Source organism: Rana temporaria, chromosome 6 (genome assembly GCF_905171775.1).
Source record: "Rana temporaria chromosome 6, aRanTem1.1, whole genome shotgun sequence".
In the NCBI taxonomy this organism is placed as follows: domain Eukaryota; kingdom Metazoa; phylum Chordata; class Amphibia; order Anura; family Ranidae; genus Rana; species Rana temporaria.
In genome coordinates, this window is record NC_053494.1 from 144,312,282 (window position 1) to 144,340,204 (window position 27,923).

The following is a 27,923-nucleotide window of genomic DNA, read 5'->3' on the forward strand; positions in this document are numbered from 1 at the left end:
CTATGCTTTTTACCAGTCAAGAAACAGCAAGTGGGCTGTATAAGGTATTTACTGACAGAAAAAGCATGTTTTACTATCCAAAGTTAAAACAACAAGGGCAGAAGATTTAATAGATGGAAAGTTGAAAACAATTACTGAAGATCCGCTTTATTGGGATACATACTAGACTCCTCTTTCTCCTGGTACTTGAAGTAGTTGATACGCCTGTAAAGTTCTTTATTAAGCTCAGCAAATTGGATATTTCCTCCTCTGATGGTATATCTTTTAGGAAACTGTCCACTTTATTAAGCAGAGCTTGCAGTGCGGATAAGATAAGGTCAAAGCTTGTTTGCCATGTTGATGGAACTGCCAACTGCAATAAGAAAAATAATATGAGTTATTTGGAACGAATTGACTCTTGGAAGGTGGGTTATGAAATGTGGCATCAGTATAAATAAATAAATAATAATAAAAAATAAATATATATATATATATATGTGTGTTTGTGTGACAAAGGATTCCCAGAGAACTATGGGATAGGCAAAAAGACAGCACAATAAATATTGCCTGCTTGTAGGCTCAGTTTGTCTGATTATATTTTTTCGAACTGAGTTTTCGTATAAGGCATGTGACACTGGGATGTGTGTCATGAAGATCCTGCCAGAAACAGGCGCCTTTGACTCTGCGGTTCCCGATCGCGGCTGCAACCGCGCATGCGTGTGCGTGCGCATGTGCACACCCCTGTTGGAGCCAGGCGGGTTATTTAAGCCGGCCTCTCACACACCATTCCTGCTGTCTGCTCTACAGCGTTTGTGTATCTGAAACCTGATCTGTAACTTGACCTGTGAAAGACCCCGGCTTACCTGTGACTATTCCAGCCATCCGCCTGCACCTGATCCTTGGCCTGTTCTGACTACCCTTCTGTCTGTACCTCTGTACCTCGCCGACCACCTGATAACCGACCCGGCCTGTCTGACTATCCAGTCTGCTGAACGGTTCCAGTCTGTTCCTAGTTCCAGTCCAGCTGAACGGTTCCAGTCTGTTCCTAGTTCCAGTCCAGCTGAACGGTTCCAGTCTGTTCCTAGTTCCAGTCCAGCTGAACGGTTCCAGTCTGTTCCTAGTTCCAGTCCAGCTGAACGGTTCCAGTCTGTTCCTAGTTCCAGTCCAGTCAGCTGAACGGTTCCAGTCTGTTCCTAGTTCCAGTCCAGCTGAACGGTTCCAGTCTGTTCCTAGTTCCAGTCCAGCTGAACGGTTCCAGTCTGTTCCTGGTTCCAGTCCAGCTGAACGGTTCCAGTCTGTTCCTAGTTCCAGTCCAGCTGAACGGTTCCAGTCTGTTCCTGGTTCCAGTCCAGCTGAACGGTTCCAGTCTGTTCCTAGTTCCAGTCCAGCTGAACGGTTCCAGTCTGTTCCTAGTTCCAGTCCAGCTGAACGGTTCCAGTCTGTTCCTAGTTCCAGCCCAGCTGAACGGTTCCAGTCTGTTACTAGTTCCAGTCCAGTCAGCTGAACGGTTCCAGTCTGTTCCTAGTTCCAGTCCAGTCAGCTGAACGGTTCCAGTCTGTTCCTAGTTCCAGTCCAGCTGAACGGTTGAAGTCTGTTCCTAGTTCCAGTCCAGTCTGCTGAACGACTCCTGTCTGTCCTGGTTCCAGTCCAAGCTGTTCCAGTCTGCTGAACTGAGCCTGTTTGTTCCTGGTTCCAGTCCACTGATCCAGCTCCTGTCTGCCTAACCTGTCAGCTGCTTCAGCTTCCCAGTTCCTGAGGAGTTCCTGAACGTCCGGATTACCTCTACCTCTGTTGATCCTGCCAGGCACTCGTACCACTCCTCACTCCTGCGCCTCCTGTTACTTTACCAGGGGCCGAGAGTAGGAGCCATAAGGGAGGCCTCACTCTGCTATATCAGGCTCACCACCATCAGGTACGTGACAATGTGTCATTCATTTGTGTGCATACGTTGCAGCTTGGAACTACACGTATTAGTGTTAAGAGGAGAAGGAGGATGCTAACTAATAATATACAATATTTTATATACAGTATACCTGTCTAAAAATATTTTTAAATGCTATGTTTCAGTCTTGACCACATAAAAAAAAGACAATACAAAAACGTTGTACGTTATGCATTCTATTACAGAATTAAGCCGTTTGAATATGTATAGCTTTACAAAAGTGAAAAATATCATCTTAGCTATACTCTAAGGCTGCTTTCACACTGGGGCAGGCGTTGACGGTAAAACACAGATCGTTTTAGCGGCGCTTTACTGCCGTTTTGGCGGCACTTTTTCTGCCAAAAGTGGGCACTTTTAAATAAAGCGTTAAATGTGCCTGTGTAGCGCCGCTGCCAAATCGCTTTGCAGGTGGTTCAGCAGTAGTGCCTATTCATTTCAATGGGCAGGAGCAGTGTATACACCGCTCCGCCACCGCCCCAAAGATGCTGCTTTGGGGCTTGGGGCTTATAAGTAATTTTCTAGCAAAAAATACTGATTGAAACGTATGCCAGAAAAAGCCTGGTCTTAAAGTAAAAGCACACCCTAAAACGAAAATCGGTAAATCTACTGGCATCCACAATCCAAGACAAATCTATCTAGCCCTGTAAAGAAGAAATCGCTATACATACCGTCCACCACTGGAGACCGGTCCGGTCTCCAGCGGCAGAAGCTCTGTGCAGGAGACAGCCGACAAGGGCTGTGAAATGCCAGGGAAGTGACGTCACCCATAGAGTTACTATGAGGCTTCCATTGTTGGCTGCCTCCTCTGCACCCGACTCCACAGAGAAGCCACCGCTGACAGCTCAGCGTGGGACCAGACTGGAGCGGCTTCAGAAAAGGTATGTATAGAGATTTCTTCTTTACAGGGCTAGATAGGTTAGTCTGAGACCTCATACACACAATAGAATAGCCAGAGGACAACGGTCTGAAGGACCATTGTCTTAGGTTAACCTATGAAGCTGACTGATGGTCCGTCGTGCGTACACACCATCAGTTAAAAAAACGATCGTGTCAGAACACAGTGACGTAAAACACAAAGTTCAATGCTTACAAGCATGCGTCGTCTTGATTCTAAGCATGCACTGGTTTTTAACCAATGCTTTTGCATACTAACGATCGGTTTTGACCTATCGGTTACCAGTCCATAGGTTAAATTTTAAAGCAAGTTCTCATTTTTTTAACCTAAGTTTAAATAACCTATGGGGCCTACACACAATAGGTTTGGACTGATGAAAACGGTCCTTCAGACCGTTGTCCTCTGGCTAACCTATCGTGTGTACAAGGCCTTATGCCCCGTACACACGTGCGGGATTTCCGCCGGGAAAAGTTCCTGTGTGAAATCCCGAGGGGAAAGCCGAGAACCTGCTCGGTCAGTCTATTCCCCTACACACGGCCGGTTTTCCTGACAGGAAAACTACGATGGAATTTTGGTCGGAGAGAACTGTCCGAGGGTTTTTGGACAGTTTTCCCGTCGGAAAAAACAGCCATGTGTACGAGGCTTTAGATTGTGGATGCAAGTAGATTTGCAGATTTTAGCTTAAGACCCCTTTCACACTGAGGAGTTTTTCAGGCGGTACAGTGCTAAAAATAGCGCTGCTATACCGCCTGAAAAACTCCTGCACTGCATACTCAATGTGAAAGCCCGAGGGCTTTCACACTGAGGCAATGCGCTGGTGGGAGAGAAAAAAATCTCCTGCCAGCAGCATTTTTGGAGTGGTGAGAGGAGCGGCGTGTATACCACTCCTTCACCGCTCCTTCCCATTTAAAACAATGGGAAACAGCGGCAACACCGCCCGCAATGCGCCTCTGCAGAGGCACATTGCGGGCGGTATTAACCCTTTATCGGCCGCTAGCGGGGGTTAATACTGCACCGCTATCGGCCGAATCCCGCGGCAAATCCGACGGTATAGCGCCGCTATTTTTAGCGTCGCTATTCCGCCTCCCGCCCCAGTGTGAAAGAGGCCTTAGGGTGAACTTCTACAGTACTTTAGAGTGGATGAAGAGTAATGCTTACAAGCTTAGTTGAATGAATGACCTCCTTAGGAAGTGAAAACAGTCACCTCTCAAATGCGTTTGTCATAAATGGAGACTTTCCAACATGTTGGAAACATTCTATTTATGCAGTGCCCTATCTTTACTTCTGTAGAGAAGTTCAACATATGAAGAGTAGATTGTGTGTACTGCCTAGTACATCCACTACCAATCCACAACTGATGTGACCAACAGCTACAGTATCCCCCTGAATATCATTCTCATAGGAACATCTGTGTGCAGATCCATTTCTGTATTAACCTCCCAGTTATGTCGGACACTGAAAACAATATATTAGCTATGTGGATGGGTTTATATGCCAGCTGTTGACCTAGGGGGCTGACTGCAGTTTAAAAAAAGCTACTAGAGGGAAATGCACAAACCTACAATAATATGAATAGGAAATATTACATAAATAATTTAGGTAAACATAACTCAAAATACACTTTACAGATTTTCATACTACCTGCTTTTTGGAAAGAACAAACATACCTAAGGCCCCTTTCACATTGAGGAGTTTTTCAGGCGGTAAAGCGCTAAAAATAGCGCTGCTATCCCGCCTGAAAAACTCCTGCACTGCAGACTCAATGTGAAAGCCCGAGGGCTTTCACACTGAGGCGATGCGCTGGCGGGAGACAAAAAAATCTCCTGTCAGCAGCATCTTTGGAGCGGTGAGAGGAGTGGCATGTATACCGCTCCTTCACCGCTCCTTCCCATTGAAAACAATGGGAACCGCGGCAATACCGCCCGCAATGCGCCTCTATAGAGGCGCATTGCGGGCGGTATTAACTCTTTATCGGCCGCTAGCGGGGGTTAATACCGCACCGCTAGCGGCTGATACCCGCGGCAATTCCGGCGGTATAGCGCCGCTATTTTTAGCGGCGTTATACCGCCACCGCAGCTCCCGCCCCAGTCTGAAAGGGGCCTTAGTAAGCAGTAAAGTTGGATTGTCATGGCTTGCTCAGACACTATCCAGCTAATATAAAACCTTGTGTCTTCAACTCAGATTTCCCCGTGTGCTTTATACTTACTCTATAAAATAATTTCAGAAGATCCACATTCTCCAGGAATATTATGGCCATCTCATATCCCTGCTCTGCAGTCAGATTACAAAACACTTGGAACGGTTTGGCCACTAATGAAGCGTTGTTACTACACTGGTTTAGAATGGTAAACCAAGTACCAATCTGTACAAAAATACAAAGATAGATACAAGAATAAATACAATATCTGACATTTTCAAGAAGAGTGCCTACATAATTACATAGCTAGTCTGGCTAAAAAAAGACACAAGTTCATCTAAGTCAACCAATCTATATATATAAAACTCAATGTGTGTATGTATGTATGTTCCAGCATCACGTCCAAACGGCTAAAGATATTAACATGAAACTTGGCACACATGTTACTTATATGTCAGCAACAAACATAGGATAGGTGGTTTAACCCTTACCCACCCCCATTTGCCATGGTCGGGGTTTTCCTTTAAAGTCCCATTCAACTCTATGGGAAATACATGTTACTTCATAACTTCCAAACGGCTGTAGATATTTTGATAACACTTGGTCACATGTTACTTATATGTCCACTTAAACTATAGGATAGTTAATTTATCCCTTAACTACCCCCATTTGTGAGGGTCTGGGTTTTTGTTTAAAGTCCCATGCAAATCAATGGGAAATGTATGTTCCCACATAACTTCTGTACGCCTGGAGATATTTCAATAATACCTGGTACACATATTACTTATATGCCAAATAAAAATATATGACAGTTAAATTAACCCTTACCTACACCCTTATATAAAAGATGGGTATATTTATATTACTATGATTTTCCTCCCCAAAAGGTTAAGATAGGAAGACCGGGCAACGCCGGGTATTCAGCTAGTTAAAAATAAATATGAAAACCTCAATATATAGAACCCTATACACACAGTTGATCAAGAGAAAATAAGCCCTATAAAGCATAGTCCATTTTTATAGCATTTCCTAGCATTTGCTCCAACTGGGGAAAAACAATTTTTTTCTGATCCCCTGGGACAGGGGTCTCCAAATTATGGCCCTCCAATACCCATCATGCCTAGTCATGTCTGTGAATGTCAAAGTTTTACAATTCCTGATGGGATGTGCAGTTCCAAAACAGCTGGAGGGCTGTAGTTTGGAGATCCCTGCCCTAGGACAATCAGATATTTCCTGGATCAACAATATCTGGTGTTTAATCAAAGATATTGCAAAACACAGTGGTTGTATGTATGTACTGTATGTCATAAACTCTAAAAAACTGCAACAGAATACAGAATTACAGAATACAAACTTACATCAGTTTTGTTGTCAGGGATTGGCACGTTCATCAAAGCTGTAATACTTGACTGATTCAGCTTTACAAATTGAGCTAGCTCATTCTCCACATGGCTGCTGTTCCGGAAAACGTTTGCCAATATTGCTATGCAACAAGGAAAATGACAAACATTGTTAGTGCATTTTTATTTCACGATATTATTGATTATTACATTGGCAATAATCATTAATCAAACACTTTTTCCTTAAAACAATTAAAGTAAATCTATTATCATTAAAGAGGATAAATGGTAGTTTCCCACACATGAGCATACACTTCATTGGATTCTGGTATCTGGGACCTTGTAGATAACCGCATCACATGTGCACATGCACAGAACTTCCCCATGTAAGTCTCAGCCAGTTGCGAAATATCTTGACATGTGCAGAATCTGAAGTTATGCATGCCCCCATCAGCTCAACCCTGCCGCCTGGGATGTGCTGTAGAAATCCCAAGGGGTGTGTGTGTGTGTGTGGGGGGGGTCCTAAGTCCTTCTCAGGCCCCGTACACACGACCGAGTTTCTCTGCAGAATTCAGCCAGAAACTCTATCGGAGCTGAATTCTGCCGAGAAACCCGGGCGGGTGTACACTTTTGGCCGAGGAAGCCGACGAGGATCTCGGCGAGGAAATAGAGAACATGTTCTCTATTTCCTTGTTGTTCAATGGGAAATTTCGGCTCGCCGAGATCCTCGGCGGCTTCACAAGGAACTCGACGAGCAAAACGATGTGTTTTGCCCGTCGAGTTCCTCGGACGTGTGTACGAGGCCTCACTTAGACAAGAAAGCAAAAAATCTCATTTATCGCTGTTTTCAACCATCAATGACATAAGTGGATTACCAATGCGCAAAGGAGTACAACAGCAAATGTGTTTAAAGGTGCCCAAACACATCGCATTTTTAAGATAAATTTGATAATCTTGGATCTTATCTACCAATGAACAAGAGGAATGATTTTTTTAAGTATTGTACTATCCAACTGTATATTGAAACGCTGGAACGGAAAAACTGATTGCAATAATCATGGTTATGCGTTGAATTGAATAAAGTAATTTCACAAGACTGTAAACTTATATGGGCAAGCCTCTGTTTCCTGCTGTATCTTCATACTGCTATACAACTACATGAATTTTCCCAGGATTGGGAAGTGTTTTATGTATATCTATTCTTTATCCATATAGGTAACCCTTATTTGTAATACTTTGTGATAGATGATGGTAATATATAGTCATTACACAATTTCGAAGTTCCTGTTGGACACAGATTGGACTTTAAATATAAGTTAAAGTGGAGGTTCACCCTATAAAAAATTTCTAACACTACATCCAGCCCAGTCCTGCATATAAAATGACACTGACCTTTTTTTTTTCTTTGCCGTAGATAGCGTTTAGCCGTGGAATTCACCGCGGCTTCCGGGTAGGAAATCCCGCGGGAGTGGGCGTTCCTATTGTCATGCCAATTGATTGACATGCTAAACGACGGCGCACACAGCGCGTCACGACTTCCCGAAGGAAGCTCGGGTCGGCTCGGCTCTATTCGGCGCCTGTGCACCGGTGCCGATACACTTTAAAGTGTATCTCTAGGCATAGTATATCTCTGTTTTTGTTCTGAGTGGAGTTGACTTAGTGTCTCTGTCATATTTTATTTCCTTCTGGGAGATTTACCCTGGTATTTGTACTGGTGACCATTGTCATTGAGAAGTAAGGCAAATACAAAATTTTAGAGTTGACGCCAAAACAAGAGATAAGGGAAAAGTTACATGTGTATACCTGATAGGGGACAACTGTCTAAGTGGGGAATTCCCCCAACTTTGGAAGATTTCCTCTAACTTCCTGTTGCAGAGAAGCTGACAAATATTTTATTTTATAGACATATTAAAATGCAGTACATGTATAACCACTGATTTTAAAAAAAGATTTTGAAAAAACAATAATTTTCAAGTCGACCTAAATTGAAAATTATGGGAGGAGGATGTGGGAAAACTAACAGATATGCAATGGAATGGTATTGTGGCCTCAATAGACCAACTTTCTCTTTCATTAACCCAAAGGCTCATGCAGTTTTACATTGTCCATAGGGCATATTACACCCCAAAAACATTGTTCTTGTTTAGGACATCTTGCCCCAGATGTGGACGTGCCTTGGGAGATCTAATGTATATGCTCTGGAGGTGCCCAAAACTATACAGATATTGGGAGGAGGTGTTGTACAAAATAAATCTAGTTTTTGGAACAAACTTATGTCTTGACCCTGGCCTATAACGTGCGTATTAGGATACATGGAGCAGTGGGTGGGATCTGGGGTTATGAGACTAACAGTTCTGAGATGTCTGTATCAAGCTAGAAAGGCGATTACCTGGAAACGGTTAGACCCTAAGTCACCATCATCAATGGAGTGGCAGAGAATGGTTAATAACACAATAATAAGAGAGAGATTGGCCTATATGGGAAGGGGAGATAGAGGTAGATTTGAAAAGATATAGAATAAATGGATAGAAACTCCAGGTCTGATGCCCAAGAGGGCAAACTTTAAGAAAGTCATTTTTGTAAATGATCTAACTTTAAATGAGATGGGAGGGGGATGGGGGAAGGCAGAATATATACTTGTGGAATGTATGTCATATTTTTTTGTATAGAAATGCTTGTTTATTGAAAAAATATTAAATAAAGTTGGACATTTTTTATTTTTTTTTGCATTGTACCCTACCTTCAAAATTTGTACTTGTAGTATTGATAAATTGGCTGAGTGATGCAGTGATATTTGAAAGGTCGCTCACCGGAAGACTGCAACAAAAAAATACAAAAGTACAATAATATACAAAATAAAAAGATTACAATATTCAGTATCATTATATATATATATATATGTATACCAACTTAAGCTTAGGAAAACAAAGGACTCAAAATACTACTGTATAAAAACAAGGAATTGTTTAACAGGTGTTTTTTGTTATTTTTATATGGTCTATTTACTAAAGGCAAATCGGCTGTTAACTTGGCAAAAGATGTTACACTTTTCATGGGAATTTGCCCCAGAGCTTAGTGAATGTGGTGAAGTTTCACTTCACTACACTAGGTTCACCCGGTTGCGTGTGCGGGAATAAGTGTAAATCACACACGTTTCCGTGCCCACAGCCAAAATGCATTGCTCTTCTGCAAACGAACAGTGCATCAGAAAACCCAGCACATTTTTGGGTGCTTGAAACCACATGGTGCCAAAAATTGCAAAAATTGCAAAATTCATAGAGGCCGCGGGACCATTGGAGGGAGGAGCGTGATGGGAGAGTCGGGATCGAGATGTGTGAAGGCACGCGGCAGCTGCACATGCTGAGCGCGTCCTAACCGCTCTGACCACCCAGCGGTATGAAGATCTAGTGCCGCCAGCCTGTCCAGATCTCGTCCGCTCCCCGAACTCCCCGAGATGTCCTGCAGCGGCCGCGCTCACCACGGGGGAGACATGAGACATGCGATGCGAGGGAGACTAATCCGTCCCAGCTGATACCGCCGTCACACCGTCCTCCACCGTCCTTCACACCGCCCGTCATACCGCCCGTCTTACAGCTCGCCCGCCCGCTTGCAAGATCCCAGCGTGCTGCACACTGTCTTAGGAAGCTGGTCTGAAGCAGGACTCAGGTACTCTGTATCCCCATTCTGTCTATTAGGTTGCTGGAATGCTGAGCGCTGGAACATTGTTTTTGTCGCTGTTTTGCTGCGCTGTCATGCTGCCACACTCTGCTACTCTGGTACTGCTCTAATACTGCTCTAATACTGCTACTCTAACATTTTGATATTAAAAATTGATACTAGAACTCTAATGCAGACTGACTAAAGCTGAGCTTGTCTGAGACTAGTCACCTGAGAGGAAGGACTGACTGACAGAGCTTATAGCCAGCCTTAGGCAGCTATAGGTCCGCCATAGAGCATACTATAGAGCAGCCTGAAGACAGCTTACATGCAGGTAGATGCGGTTTCAACCCGCCCCCCACATTATTTGATCATTATTTGATCAGAGCGAATACATAGGGGTTCACCCTGTCTACCTCCTACCTGAGACCCCAAAAAAAAAAAAAAAAAAAAACGCAGCAAAGAGTGGATTGATTGGGCCGGGTTGGGGATAGCAGGGATTAGGTACACGGATTTCCCCCCCCCCCCTATGGGGGACCCTGGAATACCTGCGGTTTATTCAGCATACCTGGCGATTTTTATATCTTTCTCCCCTTATCTACTATATCTCTATAACATGTTCGCTGCTACACTGGGACAGCTGTAGCTCTACTCGGCTTTACCCTGCTTATTCAGGAAGATCTTTTCTAGATGGAAAATATTATAAGAATACTTTAATTGCAGGCTGCTGGTACTGTTTGTGATTTCCTTTTGCTTCTGCTTTTTTTTGGGTGAGGGGAGATAATTAAAACCTGTTATACTATTGTTTGAGGATATTACGAACAATGTTACTAACAATTTGACTAACAACCATCAACCACTAACCTTCTCGGCCACACGGACCCCGCTTAAAAAAAAAAAAAAAAAAAAAAAAAAAAAATGTCAGTTTAAGTGTTATTGCTTGTTCTAAATTAGCATACACTGATATAGACCAGTGCAGCGGATAGGTGGTAGATTTAGGTGGATACCGGGTGGTTAATTGATACAACAGCTATACAGCTAAAGAGGGTTTGGCGGGTTCCAGCTCTAATTAACAGTGAGTGGTGGAGGGAATAAAATTGTTGGGTTGAATGTCTGGTACCCATCTTGCACTCATGAAAGTATTTACCTGTGACAGTGCGGAGAAGCTGCCACGGATAATATCAGTGGTATTTTCCACAGTCTTGACTATACTGTAATACACCACCCGGCCCCTGGAGGAGTGCAGGAAATCTAAGATATGGTTCCATACAGGTGTTTCTAAACGTCCATGACAGTTCCTGAGGTGAAAGTAGAGCATACAGAACGTATCCAGGAGTGATTTAGCTCAATATTAATATTACCCGCTAAGTAAGCATACCCTAGGCTGTACTTGGGGTCCCCCAGGAAGGAGTACATATAGGGAGCTGCTCTCCATGAACTCAAAGATGAAGGGCAGATCAGGGAGAGGAGCGATCGCAAACATTCCTAGAACAAGCGTAAGTCCCGGATCCATAAGAAAATATATAATACAGGAAGGAGGAAAAGCTAGCCCTATTAATAAAGCGAGTACTAAAACAAACTCTGACTCTACCAGCCTGCTGAGAGAAGAACTAGAGGAAGAAGGAGAAATGGAAACTAGACAAAAAAAGCAACAACTGACGAAAGGGGACTTAGCAGAGATGCTAGCAAGCATGGAACTAAGACTAGAGTCCTCTATAAAAGGAGAAATAAATATCCTGAGGGAAGACATGAAACACATGCTGCAAAGAGTGGAGGAAGTAGAAGAAAGAATGGATTGTCATAGTTTAGAATTAAAAGGCTTAAAGAAACAAGTGGAAGAAATATCTAGAGAACAGAGATACATGAGGTACAAAATGGAGGACCAGGAGAATAGGAATAGAAGAAAGAACATAAGGATTAGAGGCCTACCGGAACAATCAGGGGAAGACAACCTACAAGAACAAATGGACGAGATCTTCGGTCATATGTTGGGTACAAAAGATGTCACAAACAAAATCAAGTTTGAAAGGATACACCGGATCAGAAAACCACCAGAAGTAGGGGCAGAGGTTCCAAGAGACGTTATAGCTAGATTTCATAACTATCAAGACAAGGAATTAATAAATAGATATATGAAAGCTAACCAACCGACCAAATATAGAGAGACTAGTTTACAGGTCTTTCCAGATCTATCAGGGGAAACGTTATCTCGGAGAAGAACTTTAAAACCACTACTGGATGTACTTAAATCACAAAATATCCAGTACACATGGGGCTTCCCGGCTTGTTTGACAGGCCGCAAAGATGGCCGTGCAGCAACACTAAGATTCCCAGAGGAGACCCCAAATTTCTGTAGAAGATTGGACATAGACCTAATCGAGATCCCAGGATGGTGGGAGAGATCAGAGCAAACAGATAGTCCAGAAGAAGCTCAGGCTTGGCAACCGGTTTGGAAAAGACCACCGGGAAGAAAGAAATAGTAGAGAGAGATCGAAAGAGGGGGAGGTATAGAAGAGAAGTGGGAGTTTGGTAAAAGAGGGAAATGAACTAGAGGGAGGAAAGGGACAAAGAAATTATAGAAGGGAAAAAAAAAAAAATAAAAGAAAAAATTAAAAAAAAAAAAAAAAAAAAAAAAAAAAAAAAGAAGGGATGAAAGAATATTGCATCCGGTTAGGGATTAGAAATGTAGGGGGGCGGACATGAGGGGAGATTCGGGGGGGGATAGAGCTGGATGGGGTGAATTCGGGTGGACAGATCACTCGATCTCTGTATCCTATCAGAGCTCAACCTCTAGGAGGATGAGCTGGGGGCCGGGAAAAGGAAAGGAGGGCCACAGCCAAGGGCCTCAACGAGGCCAGTATTTCCTCCAAGGGATAGGGGAGAGGGAAGGGAGGGGGGGTAGGGGGGGTGGGAAGGAGATAGAGGGGGGTAGAGAAGATAGGGAGGGGGAGGGAATAGTAGAAAGGAAGGGGGGACTCCAGAAGGCCGCTAATATATTTAGAAGGATACGCAAAAAAAAAAAACACCTATGATAAACATAATATCTTATAATGTTAGGGGCCTAAATGCACCCATAAAACGCGCAAATGTAATGAAGGAGCTTAGTTTATTAAAGAGTGATGTGATGATGCTACAGGAGACTCATCTCACTGTAGAGACAAACCGCAAAAATATGACGCAATTTCACCCGTTATGGTTTTTTGGGGACTCTCCAATAAGCCGAGCGAAAGGGGTCGCGATAGGCTTTGCCAAAGAGATCAAGTTCATAGTAGAGGATAAAAAGGTAGATCCAGAGGGAAGATATTTGTTCCTTAGAGGAAAATTGAACGGAACGGAAATCTCATTTGCAAATATATACTGCCCAAATAAGAATCCCATCCGCTATGTAATAAAAAGGATAACAGATTTTATGGAGTTCAAACGGGGAATAGCTATAATAGGAGGGGACTTTAATTTCCATATGGATCCAGATACGGATAGTACGTCTCGTGCACAGGGGACGGGAATGGCCTGGAGAAACAAATTGAAAAAAAAACTCCATCAGTCTCAATTAGTAGATGTATGGAGGATACAACATAACAAACAGCGGGATTACACATTCCGCTCCCCTGTACACGAGACCTACTCAAGGATCGATTTTTTTTTGGTGGAGCATAGGTATCTAGAAAAAATAAATAACTCTAGCATAGGAATAGTAACCTTCTCTGACCACGCGCCAGTCTCACTGCAACTAAAAATAGGGGAGAGACAGGAAAATAATAGGAAGTGGAGGCTCAATGAAGAACTCCTGCTTGATAAAGAAATAGAAATTAGATTAAAAACGGAAATGGAGGAGTTTTTCGAAATAAACTCAACAGGAGATGTTTCGGAAGCCATAGTATGGGAGACCCACAAGGCGTTTATGCGCGGAGTATTAATCAAGACGGGGGCGGAAAAAAAAAGGAAGGATAAGAATATCAGAACAACACTCATAAAAGAAATTCACAAGCTAGAACAACAACATAAACATGACAGAACTAAAGAAATTTTATTAAATTTAAATATCAAAAGAGAGGAGTTAAGAGAGCAAATAGAACAAGAAACAAGAAGTACGTTTAATCAAGTGAAGAAAGAGAGGTATCTCTGGGACAACAAACCAGGGAAACACTTAGCAAATTTATTAAAAAAAAAAAAAAGCGTAAATTATATTGAGAAAATACAAACAAGTCGAGGGGAAGTAGTTCATAAAACTAGTGAAATACTAGAGAGTTTTAAAGAATATTATGAAAAACTATATTCAATCAAGAATCAGGAGACAATGGAAGAACTAGGATTAAGGGAAAAAAACATAAACACATTTTTAAATGAAATAGAATGGGAGGTAATATCCGAGGAGAATTTTAATAAGCTCGAAGCCCCGATCTCAGAAAATGAAATCAGAGAAATAATCAAAAATGCCCCAAATGGTAAAAGTCCAGGACCGGACGGCCTAACTGCTCTTTATTATAAAAAGTTTATAGATATTCTGGCCCCTAAAATGTGTTCGTATATGAATGGCTTAGGCGAGAAGTGGAACATGGGTAAAGAAGCCATTGAGGCTACCATTACTTTAATTTTGAAAGAGGGGAAGGATAGTACACTTTGCTCGAATTATAGACCGATCTCTCTTTTGAACTGCGATACCAAGATTTTTTCTAAAATAATAGCAGAGCGGATGAAGGGAATAATGAAGGATCTGATCCACCCCGACCAGGTTGGTTTTGTACCAGGACGGGAGGGGAGAGATAATGGGATCAGAACACTGCTAGCCATTCAGAAAATCAGTGATAGTGGAGCTCCAGGTCTACTCTTATCAGTAGATGCTGAAAAAGCGTTTGACCGAGTAGACTGGAGCTTCATATATAAGACTTTAGAAAGAATTGGATTAGGCCAAAAGATGATGACCTGGATTAAGGTATTATATAATAAACCCAGGGCAAGAGTAAAAATTAATGGGACCCTTTCAGGGGACTTTGAACTACACAATGGTACAAGACAGGGTTGCCCCCTTTCCCCATTACTATTTATCCTAGCACTAGAACCATTGTTAAGGAAAATAAGGAAGAATCCTGATATTAAGGGCATAGAATGCGGACGAGAGGAACATAAACTTGCGGCATATGCGGACGACATCTTGTTCTATTTAACATCCCCGAGAACAACGCTACCAAACTTAATAAAATTATTGAAACAATATGGAGAGCTCTCCAACTACAAAATGAACCCATCCAAGTCCGAAACTTTATGTATTAACATAGTTAAGAAAGACCAAATAACTTATCAAAAAGAGTTCCCGTTTGTGTGGGGGAAAAAAGAAATAAAATATTTAGGGGTAAAAATAGCAATCTCTAAAGAGAGGATATATAAAGTAAATTTTGTTCCTATGTTGGAAGATATCAAAACAGAACTTAGCAGACTCACTACAGGACAGATATCCTGGGGTGGGAGAATGAATATATTTAAGATGGTGATCCTGCCCAAAATCATGTATAAGATACAGATGCTACCGATAGCTCTACCCCAGAAGTACTTTAAGACTTTACAAACGATCATATTAAATTTTGTTTGGCAGGGTAAAAAAGCTCGTATTAGTTGGGCAACGCTGAAAAAAAATAAGACACAAGGGGGATGGGGAGCACCAGATATAAGAGGTTACTATGAAGCAGTAATTCTCACAAGAGTGATAGATTGGATTAGGGACACTAAGCAAAAAAGGTGGGTAAGCATGGAATCTCAGATGAGCAATGCCCTTTTAGGGAGCATCATCTGGATCCCAGATAAATATAGGGAGTTAGGTAGACAATCACATAGCATCACTCGTCATGCTATAAAAATATGGGATAAAGTTCATAAGAGGGAAAAATGGGATTTTAATTCACCACTAATGCCATTAATAGATTCACACTATTTTACACCGGGGTTAGAAAAGATATCTGGTAAATGGATAAAAAAAAAGAATGCCCAGCTGAAAGATGTCATGACGAGAGATAAATTAAATACCTATGAAGAACTGAAGGAAAAAGGAGAGATAATAGAAATAAACGAATGGCGGTATGCCCAGTTAAAACATTTTTTTGAGGCTCTCCCACAGCCGCATAGATCAGCAGAAAACCTACACCCACTAGAGAGAATTAGCCAAGGACAAACAGGGAAAGGAGTTATTTCCAAGATTTATAAGAATTTCATAGAAACTGATTGTTTGGACACGCCACCATGTATTAAAAAGTGGGAGGAGGAATTGGGATATTCGTTAAATAGTCAAGAATTAAAACAAATCTGGAGAAGAGTGCACACTACATCAGTAAATAGTAAAACAATTGAGTTAAACTATAAATGCCTAAACCGATGGTATATTACACCAGACAAGGCCCACAAATATAAGAAAGAAGCCTCAGAGATGTGCTGGCGCGGATGCGGGCAGATTGGAAATATGGCCCATATATGGTGGCAGTGTCCAAAGATCAAAGTCTATTGGAGAAGAATTAGACAATTAATTACGGAAATTACGAATATAGAGATCCCAGATGACCCCTGGGGATGTCTGCATCAGAGGATAAGTTTACCCACGAAACAATACCAGAAAAGTCTCTTACCCCATATGTTAACGGCAGCTAAAAGTATGATAGCCAGTCATTGGCAAGAAAGGGAAAGTCCTCCCATTAAAGAATGGTGCAATAAAATGAATTATATTCAAAACTTAGAATTTCTAAGGCTAAGTGATTCAGATAGTTTAGAGGAATTTGAAAAGATATGGTCTAAGTGGATGGAGTTCAAAAATTCCATGACATTCGCGGAGCTTATGGGTGCATAGGGCATAATATCCGATAAAATTTCTTCGGAATATATAATAAAAAAAAAAAAAAAAAAAAAAAAAAAAAAAAAAGTCAGAATGGCAACTGGAGTCCCAGGGGATGGGGGGGGGGGGAGGTGGAAAATGGAGGGATAAGAGTGATAAGAATTAAAGGCAAAATGTTTAAAATTATGATAAAATACACACGATAGAAGTTAAAAAAAAAAAAAAAAAAAAAAAAAAAAACTTCTAAAATAAAATTCCACATATGATGCGAAACCAGGAAGGAGATATGGCGGGCAAATGAAAGGCGGGTTAATCTCGCGACCTTCCTCCGTAAATGGTTATGTCTGAGGTGGAAAAAAAAAAAAAAAAAAAAAAAAAAAAAAAAAAAAAAAAAAAAAAAAAAAAGAAACCACATGGTGCCAAAGTACCATGCAGTTTCATGTGAAAACATTTTTAAAAAGGGGTCAGGGACTTTTCCCCTGGGTTAAATGCAGACACAGCAGCATGGCGCACCGCCCACACAGATGTGAACCTAGACTAAATAATACCCAATTATGTTCAAGGGAAAAAAAACAGCACTTTTGCTTGCACATGATTGGATGATGGAGGTCAGCTCATTCACTAAGCTCTGGGGAAAATTCACTTACAAAGTGCAACTTCCTTTGCAAAGTGAACAACCTATTTGCCTTTAGTAAAGAATTTCTTAAAATTAGATTCCACAGTTATAAATCCCATCTGGCTCTGTGATGACTTTGAGTGACCACATTGTTAATTCTGTAGCAGAAATTAGGAAAAAGTTAAATACATTTTCTGTTCAGCCAACAAATAGGAAGGCTAGCTTTAAATGGTGCCATGTTTAGACTTCCAAACAAGTGCTTTGTTATATTTGTACTATATGCTCATTAGTGAGTTATTGGAAAGGCTGCACAAGTTGCACATTTTTTCAACAACATTGGAATTTTTGGACAGGTGTAACCATAATGCCTCGTACACGTGATCAGTTTTTCTGACAGGAAAACCAAGTTTTTTTTTCAGCAGGAAAACGGCTGAAATTTGTCAAGAACGCGGTGACGTACAACACCTACGACGAGCCGAGATCAGAGAAGTTCAATAGGCAGTTTGGCTCTTCTGCTTGATTCTGAGCATGCACTTTTTTTTGCGCGTCGTAATTGCATACAGACAAACGCGATTTGCGATAGGATTTTTTCCTGTCACGAAAATTGAGATCCTGCTCTCAATCTTTTCTTGGCAGGAAAACTGACAGAAAAAGTGTGATGGAGCATACACACGTCGGTTTTCTTGACAAAAACCTCACATTGTGCTTTTCCTGTCAGGAAAACCGATCGTGTGTACGAGGCATAAGAATCTCAGTTATCCCAACCATGATGAAGCCCAAAGGTAAGAGCCTCAACAGCTGTCATCATCACTTGTGGTTGAGAGTATTCTTATGTACAAAGCATTCTCATTTACTGTTTAGTGGTCTCACCAGTGCCAATAATAAGCTCAATATGCTGCAGTAGGGTTATCCCCGACTTCTTAGATTGCTAGGAGCTATGATGGGGTTTGAATGGAGTAACAAGTTTTCTTTAAACAATCATATTGATACTGATCAACTCACAGTGTGCTCAGCTGGACACTCATTTCATTTTCCAAGACCTGCCATAGGCTACCCAGGAATGATGTTATTATTGCTGGTGAACTAATAGCTGTCTTGGTGACATTAGCTCCTGAAGACAACAGGTTGCCCACATCCTGCAGCAGTGAAATATACTGACAGGGCATATAGCAGTATGTCAGTGAGTTGTTTGAGCCTTCCAATCCACAGATTATACTGGACAGGTAGTGGAGTTGGTACATCTACAAGAAAAAAAAAAACACGTCTTATGTTTGGTGGACAACAGTTGCATACATATGTACTGCCTATTACAATGTTTGGTACCTTATTCTAAGAAAAAAGGCAGAATTCTTTTGAAAACAAATGATGATTTACAGAAACAGAAATTACTTGTATTGAAAAGAAATTTGAAATAGTAGAGGCATTACAAGTTCCTCATTTCAGATGTCCAGGACTTAGAATAGACAATATAAATGTAATTTGAGTATGAAGTGTTGGAGGATGCTGGACTCTTTTATCTCTACTATCCCCCCCCCCCCCATACATTACACATCATCCCACTGCAGCATAAATAGGATGAAATAATTTTAGCATAGGTAAAATAATCACTCTGGCTGAGTTTATTTGCCTATGAACAAAGCATAGGGGGTGATTTACTAAAACTGGAGAGTGCAAAATCTGGTGCAGCTGTATATGGTAGCCAATCAGCTGCTAACTTGAGCTTGTCCAATTAGGCTTTGACAATAAAACCTGGAAGCTGATTTGTTTTGTATGAAAAGCTGCACCAGATTTTGTACTCTGCAGTTTTAGTAAACCAACCCCACCCTGAACTCAATTAACCTCCCTGGCGGTATGATTCTTTCAGAAAAAACATGCTAAAAGCGGTACCATTATTTGCAAGGAAATTTGGCGTTTTATATTGTAGGTCTGTAATTTTTAGAAATAACTCACTTAAATCTGACCAAACAAGATTCTAATAGGCATCCCGTGTATTACATTTTTTTAAAAACAAAATTATAAATTATAATATAATAAATAATTATAAATAATTATAACAAATAATAATATAATTTATAATAAAAATTATTCAATAATGTAATCAAATCAAAATCACTGAAATTTGCTCAGTTGCAGAATTGTCGCTGTCATTACTTTTATTTTTTTATGACGAATTTCCCCACAAATCGCTATCGCACAATTCTGCAAGTGATTATAATTTATTATCGCTGTTTTTTAGCTGATCTAAAACTATTTTTGACATAAAGGGACACTTTTGGTTGCTATGGACAATCTACAGTTTGCAGGGAGAAAAAAAGGTTTTTATTATATAAAATGACATGCAGGACACTGGGCAGACCACTAGGGACAGGGGGGGGTGTGTTTTTTTTACATACAGTACTGTAATCTATAAGATTACAGTATACTGTATGTATAGTGTTTGTTTACGTTTTTGAATTTGGCGCCGTTCTCCGTCCCCGTGCGTCGTAACGTCGCAGGGAACGCAGATCGGCGTCACACGGAGGCACTATGTGAATCGAGCGAGGTCCCGCTCGCTCACACAGCGCGGTGGCATCGCTGGATCCAGGGACAAGGTAAGTAAAAAGTGCCTGTGGATCTAGCGAGGCAAGCCCGAGACTGACACGGGGTTACCGATAGTAGCAAGAAAATCTAACCCCGTGTCAGTCTCGGGAAGACCGCCAGGCAGGTTAAAGCGCTGTGGTGCTGTACTTTTTGAATGGTCTTCTGGCACCTGTGTGTCTCCCAGAATGCAGCGGGGGGCGGAAGCTTCATAGATCACTGCATAAAGACGTGGCGATCTTACACGGAAGTGGGAGTGGATATCTGGTTTTCACCCCCCCTCAACGAAAGGTGCCAAATGTGGCAGCAGAGGGGGGAGTAAGAAAACAAGCAAAGCTTTGCCTTTTGGGTGGAGCTCTGCTTTAATGTATGTAAACCCTCACCTTGTAAAACAACCTATTCAGTTCAAAATATAAATAAAAAGCAAAACATTTATGTATACATAGAAAAAAAAACATTACAAATACCTTTTATTTTCCTTTTTTTAAGTGATCACATGCCCTTTTGTGCTCAGTTGCATAAGGAGCACAGAGAGGAGAAACAGCAGCACACTGGTCTTCTCAGTGAATGGCTGTACAGAGAGGGGCATGTCAGCACAAGCCTGATAGTAGGATTAGCTCCCAGCACATCCAGAACACTGATCATGCTGTGCTCTCATTCCTAGTGTGGTACATTTTTAATAGGAAAGCAGAGGGACTGGCAGGAACACCAGGAATTTCACACAAAGGAAGCAATGAAAAGAGAACAGGATACCTTTTCATAGAAGTACATGGTACAGCAGGCACATATCAGGAATATGAACTGTTGGGTTTACATATTCTTTAACCTCCCTGGCTATATGATTCTTTCTGAAAAAAGGTGCTGAAAGCGGTACCATTATTTTGCATGGAAATTTGGCGTTTTAGATTGCAGGCCTGCAATTCTTAGGAATAACTCACCTAAATCTGTCCAAACCAGAGTCTCTAATAGACTATGACAAAGTTTGAAACACAAAATCATAAATTATAATATAATAAATAATAACAAATAATAATTTAATAATAACAATAGTTTTTATTCAATAAATTTTAACAAATAATATATTCAGATACTCTGATTTTTTGGGGGGTCAAACAGGGGTGCAAAATGATAATTCAATAAATGTCTCGGGTGTGGAAATCCTTAAAGCACGGTATGGCGCAAAGTCCAACATCACAGTCGAGACAACAGTAGCGCGTTTCTTTGCGAATTTTCCTTCCGCTGGCGTCGCGCTTGGAGCAGCAAACCACACACATCCGTGTGGGTGCTGCTTTTTTTGGAGTGGGTGGTACATGGTCCAAAAAATGAAGACCAGTTAGTCGCTCTGGATTTACAACCCCAGAAGCCCATCGTCCAGAACGGTTTACCGCCGTTGGTGTTTGGTTTTTGAGGAAAATTTGTTCAGCCACCTTCCACATAAAGTCCGCATGGACCATAGACCTGACATTTTTTTTTTGAGCAGGATGAAAGAGTTCCAAAGACATTGCTCCAAAAGATGTCGGAAAATCTTTTTATAATATTTTTTTTGCTGCTTTCTCATTGCAGGGTAAAAAGTCATGGCCTGGTCAGCCCTGTCCACACCTCCCATCGTGTGGTTGTAGTCCAACACCACCTGTGGCTTTAGAACGTCTTTTCCACCTTTGGTATGGACCATGGCGGTCGAGGTGTTGTGGACCGTGCTCAAAAGGGAAACGTCCTTTTTGTCCCGCCACTTCAGAGCCAACATTTTCCCCTTTTGCCATGCAGCTACTTGTCCTTTCCCGAGCTTTTTGTTTGGAAATCCTGACGGCATGTCACGCCGGTTAGGCCTCACAGTCCCATAAGCGTCTGTCCTATTCAGAAGTAGGAACTCGTATAGTTCTGGGGACGTATAGAAATTGTCCGTAGTGATACAGTAGCCCTGGTTGAGCAAGGGCTCTATCAATGAAAGCACTGACGCGGTTGCCATTCCATAGTCACTGAATCTCTGTGAGAATTTGGTCCCTTTGCCAGTATAAAGTACTGAGTTCCAAATATATCCAGAGCTGGACTCACATAACATAAAGGATTTTATCCCAAAGCGAGCGCGCTTAGACGCAATGAATTGAATCCAGCTTAGGCGACCTTTGTAGGCCATGAGACTTTTGTCTATTGTAATGTCCCTCTCAGGTATGTAGGTCCGCTGGAAATTCTGCAGGACCATTTGGTAAATATCCCAATTCTTTTTAAGCTTTGGAGCTGGATGAGACCGTTCGTCAAATTCCTCATTATTTGCAAAGTGCAAATATTTCATTATAAGTGAAAACCGATATTCGGACATTACTGTTCCAATAATGTGTCCAATAATTTATTTGTGGTCCAGTACCACTTTTGGAGTGGTTTTCCCACCACTCCCTGCAAAATTAGGAGGCCAAGGAATTTCCATATATCCTCGCTGGTCACAGGCTCCCATTTTCTGCATCTTGAAAATAACTGCTGGGTAGCAGATTGCTGTTCTTCATACCGATTGGTCTCCAAAACAAATTTGTCGATCACCTCATCGGTCAAAAATAGTCGGAGGTATTCTAAGGGATTGTCATCCTCTATGTCCACTTTTATTCCAGGTGATCCTGTGAACGGAAACCTAGGGGGCGCTACGTGCTCCGTAGCACAATCAATTGCGCACCAGGTCCGCACGTCGCTGGGCACAGGTGCAGGATCGTCAACCACATCACTTTCTGCATCCGACGATGAACTTTCCCACACGTCGCTGTCGCTCAGCTCCTCCGCAATGGATTCGGCATCGCTGTCGCTGTTTGGCAGCAGGTCGCATAATGAGTTTGATGCAGAGGCGCGCTTTGCCATTATTGCTGTGCAATATACAGACACTGGTACAGTAATGGTACAGTAATTCTGCAGACAGGGCACTGGAAAGCACTGGGGGGGGCAATCAAAGGTCACTGTATTTTTTTTTAAATTTTATCCAATGATATCAGTGTGTTTTTACTGTGTTATACTTTGTTTCTACTTATACGTTTTGAATTTTGCGCCGCCCCCCCCTCCTTCCGCCCCCTGCGTCGCGACGCTCGCAGGGAAGGGAATCAGGGGAACACACAGCATCGGGCGGACATCCGCCCGCCGTGCACTGCGAGGATTCAACGCTGGATCGCGGAGAAAGGGTAAGAAAACCTTTTTTTCTGCATCGAGCGAGGCAAGCCCGAGTGTGACTCGGGGTTACCATTCGCAGCCTGAAAATCTCACCCTGAGTCACACTCGGGAACACCGCCAGGCAGGTTAACCACTTGCCGACCGGCCATCGCCGTTATACGTCGACAAGTTGGCTCGGCTGGGCGAGAGCACGTAGTATGACGTCCTCTCTCCCAGCCGCCACTAGGGGGCGCGCGTGCCGCCGGGGGCGCGCGCGCCGCCGGAGGCGCGCGCCCCCCGCTCGCCCCCTACTCCCGTGCGTGTGCCCGGCGGGCGCGATCACCGCCGGGCACACGCGATCGCTCGGTACAGAGCGGGGACCGGGAGCTGTGTGTGTAAACACACAGCTCCCGGTCCTGTCAGCAGGGGAAATGCTGATCTTCGGTTCATACAATGTATGAACCGAGGATCAGTGTTTCCTCTAGTGAGGCCACCCCCCCCCACAGTAAGAACACACCCAGGCATACTTAACCCCTTCCCCGCCCCCTAGTGTTAACCCCTTCACTGCCAGTGGCAATTTTATAGTAATCCAATGCATTTTTATAGCACTGATCGCTATAAAAATGCCACTGGTCCCAAAAATGTGTCAAAAGTGTCAAAAGTGTCCGCCATAATGTCGCAGTACCGAAAAAAAAAATCGCTGATTGCCGCCATTACTAGTAAAAAAAATATAATAAAAATGACATAAAAATACCCCCTATTTTGTAAACGCTATAACTTTTGCGCAAACCAATCAATAAACGCTTATTGCGATTTTTTTTTACGAAAAATATGTAGAAGAAAACGTATCGGCCTAAACTGAGGAAAAAAAATGTTCTTTTATATATTTTTGGGGGATATTTATTATAGCAAAATGTAAAAAATATTCATTTTTTTCAAAATTGTCGCTCTATTTTTGTTTATAGCGCAAAAACTAAAAACTGCAGAGGTGATCAAATACCACCAAAAGAAAGCTCTATTTGTGGGAAAAAAAGGACGCCAATTTTGTTTGGGAGCCACGTCGCACGACCGCGCAATTGTCTGTTAAAGCGACGCAGTCCCGAATCGCAAAAAGTACTCTGGTCTTTGGGCAGCAATATGGTCCGGAGGGTAAGTGGTTAAGGAAGAACTCCAGCCAAAAACAACAAGATAAAGAAAATCAGCCAAATAAGAAAAAAGAAGAATCATTTTTATCCTAGATATTCAGCTTCACACCAGAGATTTTCCTTGCAGTAATATTTTTTCTGCCACTAGATGTCCTCAACCCACTTTTGTGAGCCCAGATCATTCTGGATCGACTGTGATTGGCAGTCAAAGGAGAAGAAGCACAGAGATGAACTCATCTCTCTGTCACTGTACTGCCTCATCCAAGCAGCATGCTTTCTGTCAGTATATGCTTCTTGTGATGCCAATCAGCTTCTTCCTGCATTAGTTTTCATCAAATCACCATATAATAGAAGCAAACAAAGGCAGACATGCTTGAATTCCAGCCTGTGGGACCACAAACGCTGCCCCCATAGATAGAGTAGAGAAAAAAAGTATAGCTATGAAGGGACAGGAAGTATGTTATTACCAGGATTGCCAGGTTAAAATAAAGGGGGGGGGGGGGGTAGGAAGCCTGAAAGAAGAGAACTAATGCATCCACTATGTCTACGAAATGGTAAGTTGCAATATATTACATTTTCATTTTTGGGTTTAAATTTGGGTTGGCAATTTTTCCATAGTTACATTGGCCCAGCTTGGACCAATGTAAGTATGCCAGTGCCATACCTGTGGGATCCCCATGGAAGCTGGAAATCACTGTAGTAATGATGCTTACTAAAATGATTTCCAACTTCCACTGGGATCCCACAGGTATGCCGCATAAGGGGAGATTTACTAAAACTGGAACTCTCAGAGTCTGGTGCAGCGCTACATGGTAGCCAATCAGATTCTAATGTCAGCTTGTCCAGTTCAGCTTTGACAAAAAAAAATAGAAACAGATTGTTTTCTATGCAGAACTGCACCAGATTTTTATCTCTCCAATTTTAGTAAATTAGTGTATATACTTAAATAGGTCCAAGCAGAGCCAAGGATGCCTAAAATCTGGCTTGTATCTTAGTTCAAACGTCTGGGAAAATCAGTGAGCCAATCACACAAGCAGGAAATTACATCTCTGGGGATGTTAAGTATACTAACGGTGTACAGAACAACTCCAGGTTACCATATTGCTTTGAATTTTGCAGAAAATTGTAGCACAGCAGACTAAGAAGGAAATATAATTTTTAATAACAATAAAGTACAATACGGCTTGTGTTGCAATTGTATATGCTATATATTTTTTTTTATTTGTGATAATTTTCTCCTACAAAAGTAAAGATACTCCTTCAATATATTTTTCCCAGTGTACTGGCTGCAGAGAGAAACCACTCCTGCTTGTCTAGAGATACTGTATGTAATTCATCTCATACACCAATTATATATTTAAGTAAAAGTATTCTACAAAAATGTGTGGTTATATACAATATACCAAAAAAAAATAATTTGTGTCAAATTATTTAGTTTGATGACAGAATTTAAAGCTGAAATTATTTAAAAGCTAAAAAATAGTCCCCTCTTGTGATCTATGTACATTGCAAGGAGTTTAACACACTTTGTTGCAGATTCCTATCTTTTGTTATTCTCAATAAATCCATGTTTGTTCCTCCGTGCCCCTGTGCACCCTGAGTCTAATGGGAGTGGTTTCATAATTATTAACCAGCTGCTAATGCAGAGCTCTAAATAGAAAAATTGCAGGGTCTGATTCACTTTAGACGTGATTCCCTATTGGGAGTATCTTACCAAAAATACAATTTTGGTTGCAGGGGATGCCAAAAATCTGACTTTTATTTTAGTGTGGACTTCTGGGAAGATCAGTGAGCCAATCAAGTACAAGCAGAAAATGATGTTGCTGGGGGGGGGGGGTGTTGTACACATTCTGGGGTAGATTCAGGTAGGGAGCGCGTATTTGTGTGCGGGCGTAACGTATCCTATTTACGCTACGCCTCCGCAACTTTGACAGGCAAGTGCAGTATTCACAAAGCAAAGTTGCGGCGGCGTAGCGTAAATAGGCCAGGGTAAGCCCGCCTAATTCAAATGTGGAAGATGTGGGCGTGTTTTATGTTAATTTATTGTGACCCCACGCCGTCCATGAAAGTATCCCAGTGCGCATGCTCCAAATTAACCCGCAAAAAGCCAATGCTTTTGACATGAACGTAAATGACGCACAGCCCTATTCACGAACGACTTACGCAAACGACGTAATCGACGGAAAAGTGGACGCGGTCCCGACGTCCATACTTAACATTGGCTGTGCCTCATATAGCAGGGGTAACTTTACGCCAAAAAAAGCCTTACGTAAACGGCGCATCTGTACTGCGACGGCCGGGCGTACGTTCGTGAATAGGCGTATCTAGCTGATTTACATATTCTAGGCATAAATCAGCGTACACTCCCCTAGCGGCCAACGTAAATATGCAGTTAAGATACGACGGCGTAGGAGACTTACTCTGGTTGTATCTTAGACAAATTCTGGCGTATCTGATTCTTTGAATCAGGCACCAAGATACGATGCCTCACACTCAGAGATACAACGTATCTCTGAATCTGGCCCTCTGTGTACAGAACACCTCCAGGTAGCCATATTGCATTGCATTTTACAGAAAATTACAGTGCTGCAGATTGAAAAAAAAGGTAATTTGTAATAACATTCAATGACAATATGACTTGTGTCGCAATTGTATATGCTATATTATTATTTTTATTTGCTTTTTTTTTCCCTTAATGAAAGTGGAGTTACCTTTTAAATAACAGAAACATAGAAATTAGTGATCAAGGGGTAAAAACAAAATTGGACAGTGAAACTGCTTTGCTTATCCCACCCTAAAAGTATAAAGGAACGAGATGGATAACATTATTGACCCTAAATAAAGGTAATGGCTAATTCCTGCCTGAAAGAGTTATTGTCGTGTGACAGCATAATTCTCAGGTACTGTGAAGAGAATTATATACATGATGTGACATTGCTTTAGCTAACTTGCCTTTTGCTTGAGTAAGTCTGGAATTGCTGATGCATTTGCTGATTCATTGCTTTGAGTAAACAAATCCTTGGCCAGCTGAATTGCTTCTTCAAGGTGCCCTACAGAAGATAAGATGATTAATCAAGAACCCTTAACCACAAGGAAATCCATACTGAAATTCTTTCTTCAGCCCAGATTCTTAGATACTCAGTAAGTGCATTAATTGCACAAAAATCTATATCACATTATAGAATACTGCTTAATTAGTGGCCTGCATGCCTTAGTTATCAAAGCTATTTATTACATTTTAGTGCCAAGCTTAGTTAAACTTTCTAAAATAAATGGCCGAAAATGGCAAATATTGGTCACAAAAAGACATTTTCTATACCGCTCAGATTGCTGGAGAGGTCTTGAGTCACATTCTTCAAGCAGTTCATTACAGTTCCATAAGGTTCTGCCAGCGGAGGAACTTGCACAGTAACTGTGAATTTTATTATAAGGTTCAGAAGTCTGCAGCAGAAAAGAGTTGTGTTAATGTCATACAACCATATGAATGACATTTTTTTTACAGAATTTGCCACGTAATAATATTGAGGTGCATATATTAAGCCATGTTTTTTTTAATTACATTAATCTTCTATGTTATATGATGGAACTATGCAAATATTAATAATAATAATAATAATAATAATAATAATAATAATAATAATAATAATAGCCTAGCCTCAATAGAAAAAAATTAAGTGCATTCTTTCTGGTTTACACCA

General features: G+C 41.6%; 1 protein-coding gene across 1 annotated transcript in view; it reads right to left on the minus strand.

The window, feature by feature from the left end:
* The window catches only part of ABCA12 (ATP binding cassette subfamily A member 12), a 292,157-nt gene that overhangs the window by 135,380 nt on the left and 128,854 nt on the right, over positions 1-27,923 (minus strand). The window contains exons 15-21 of the mRNA XM_040357483.1: positions 27,545-27,666; positions 27,178-27,275; positions 18,383-18,621; positions 9,034-9,110; positions 6,312-6,436; positions 5,023-5,178; positions 164-352 (exon numbers count right to left, since the gene is read on the minus strand). Of these exons, the coding sequence (XP_040213417.1) occupies positions 164-352; positions 5,023-5,178; positions 6,312-6,436; positions 9,034-9,110; positions 18,383-18,621; positions 27,178-27,275; positions 27,545-27,666 (1,006 nt within the window). The remainder of the gene's footprint in view (positions 1-163; positions 353-5,022; positions 5,179-6,311; positions 6,437-9,033; positions 9,111-18,382; positions 18,622-27,177; positions 27,276-27,544; positions 27,667-27,923) is intronic.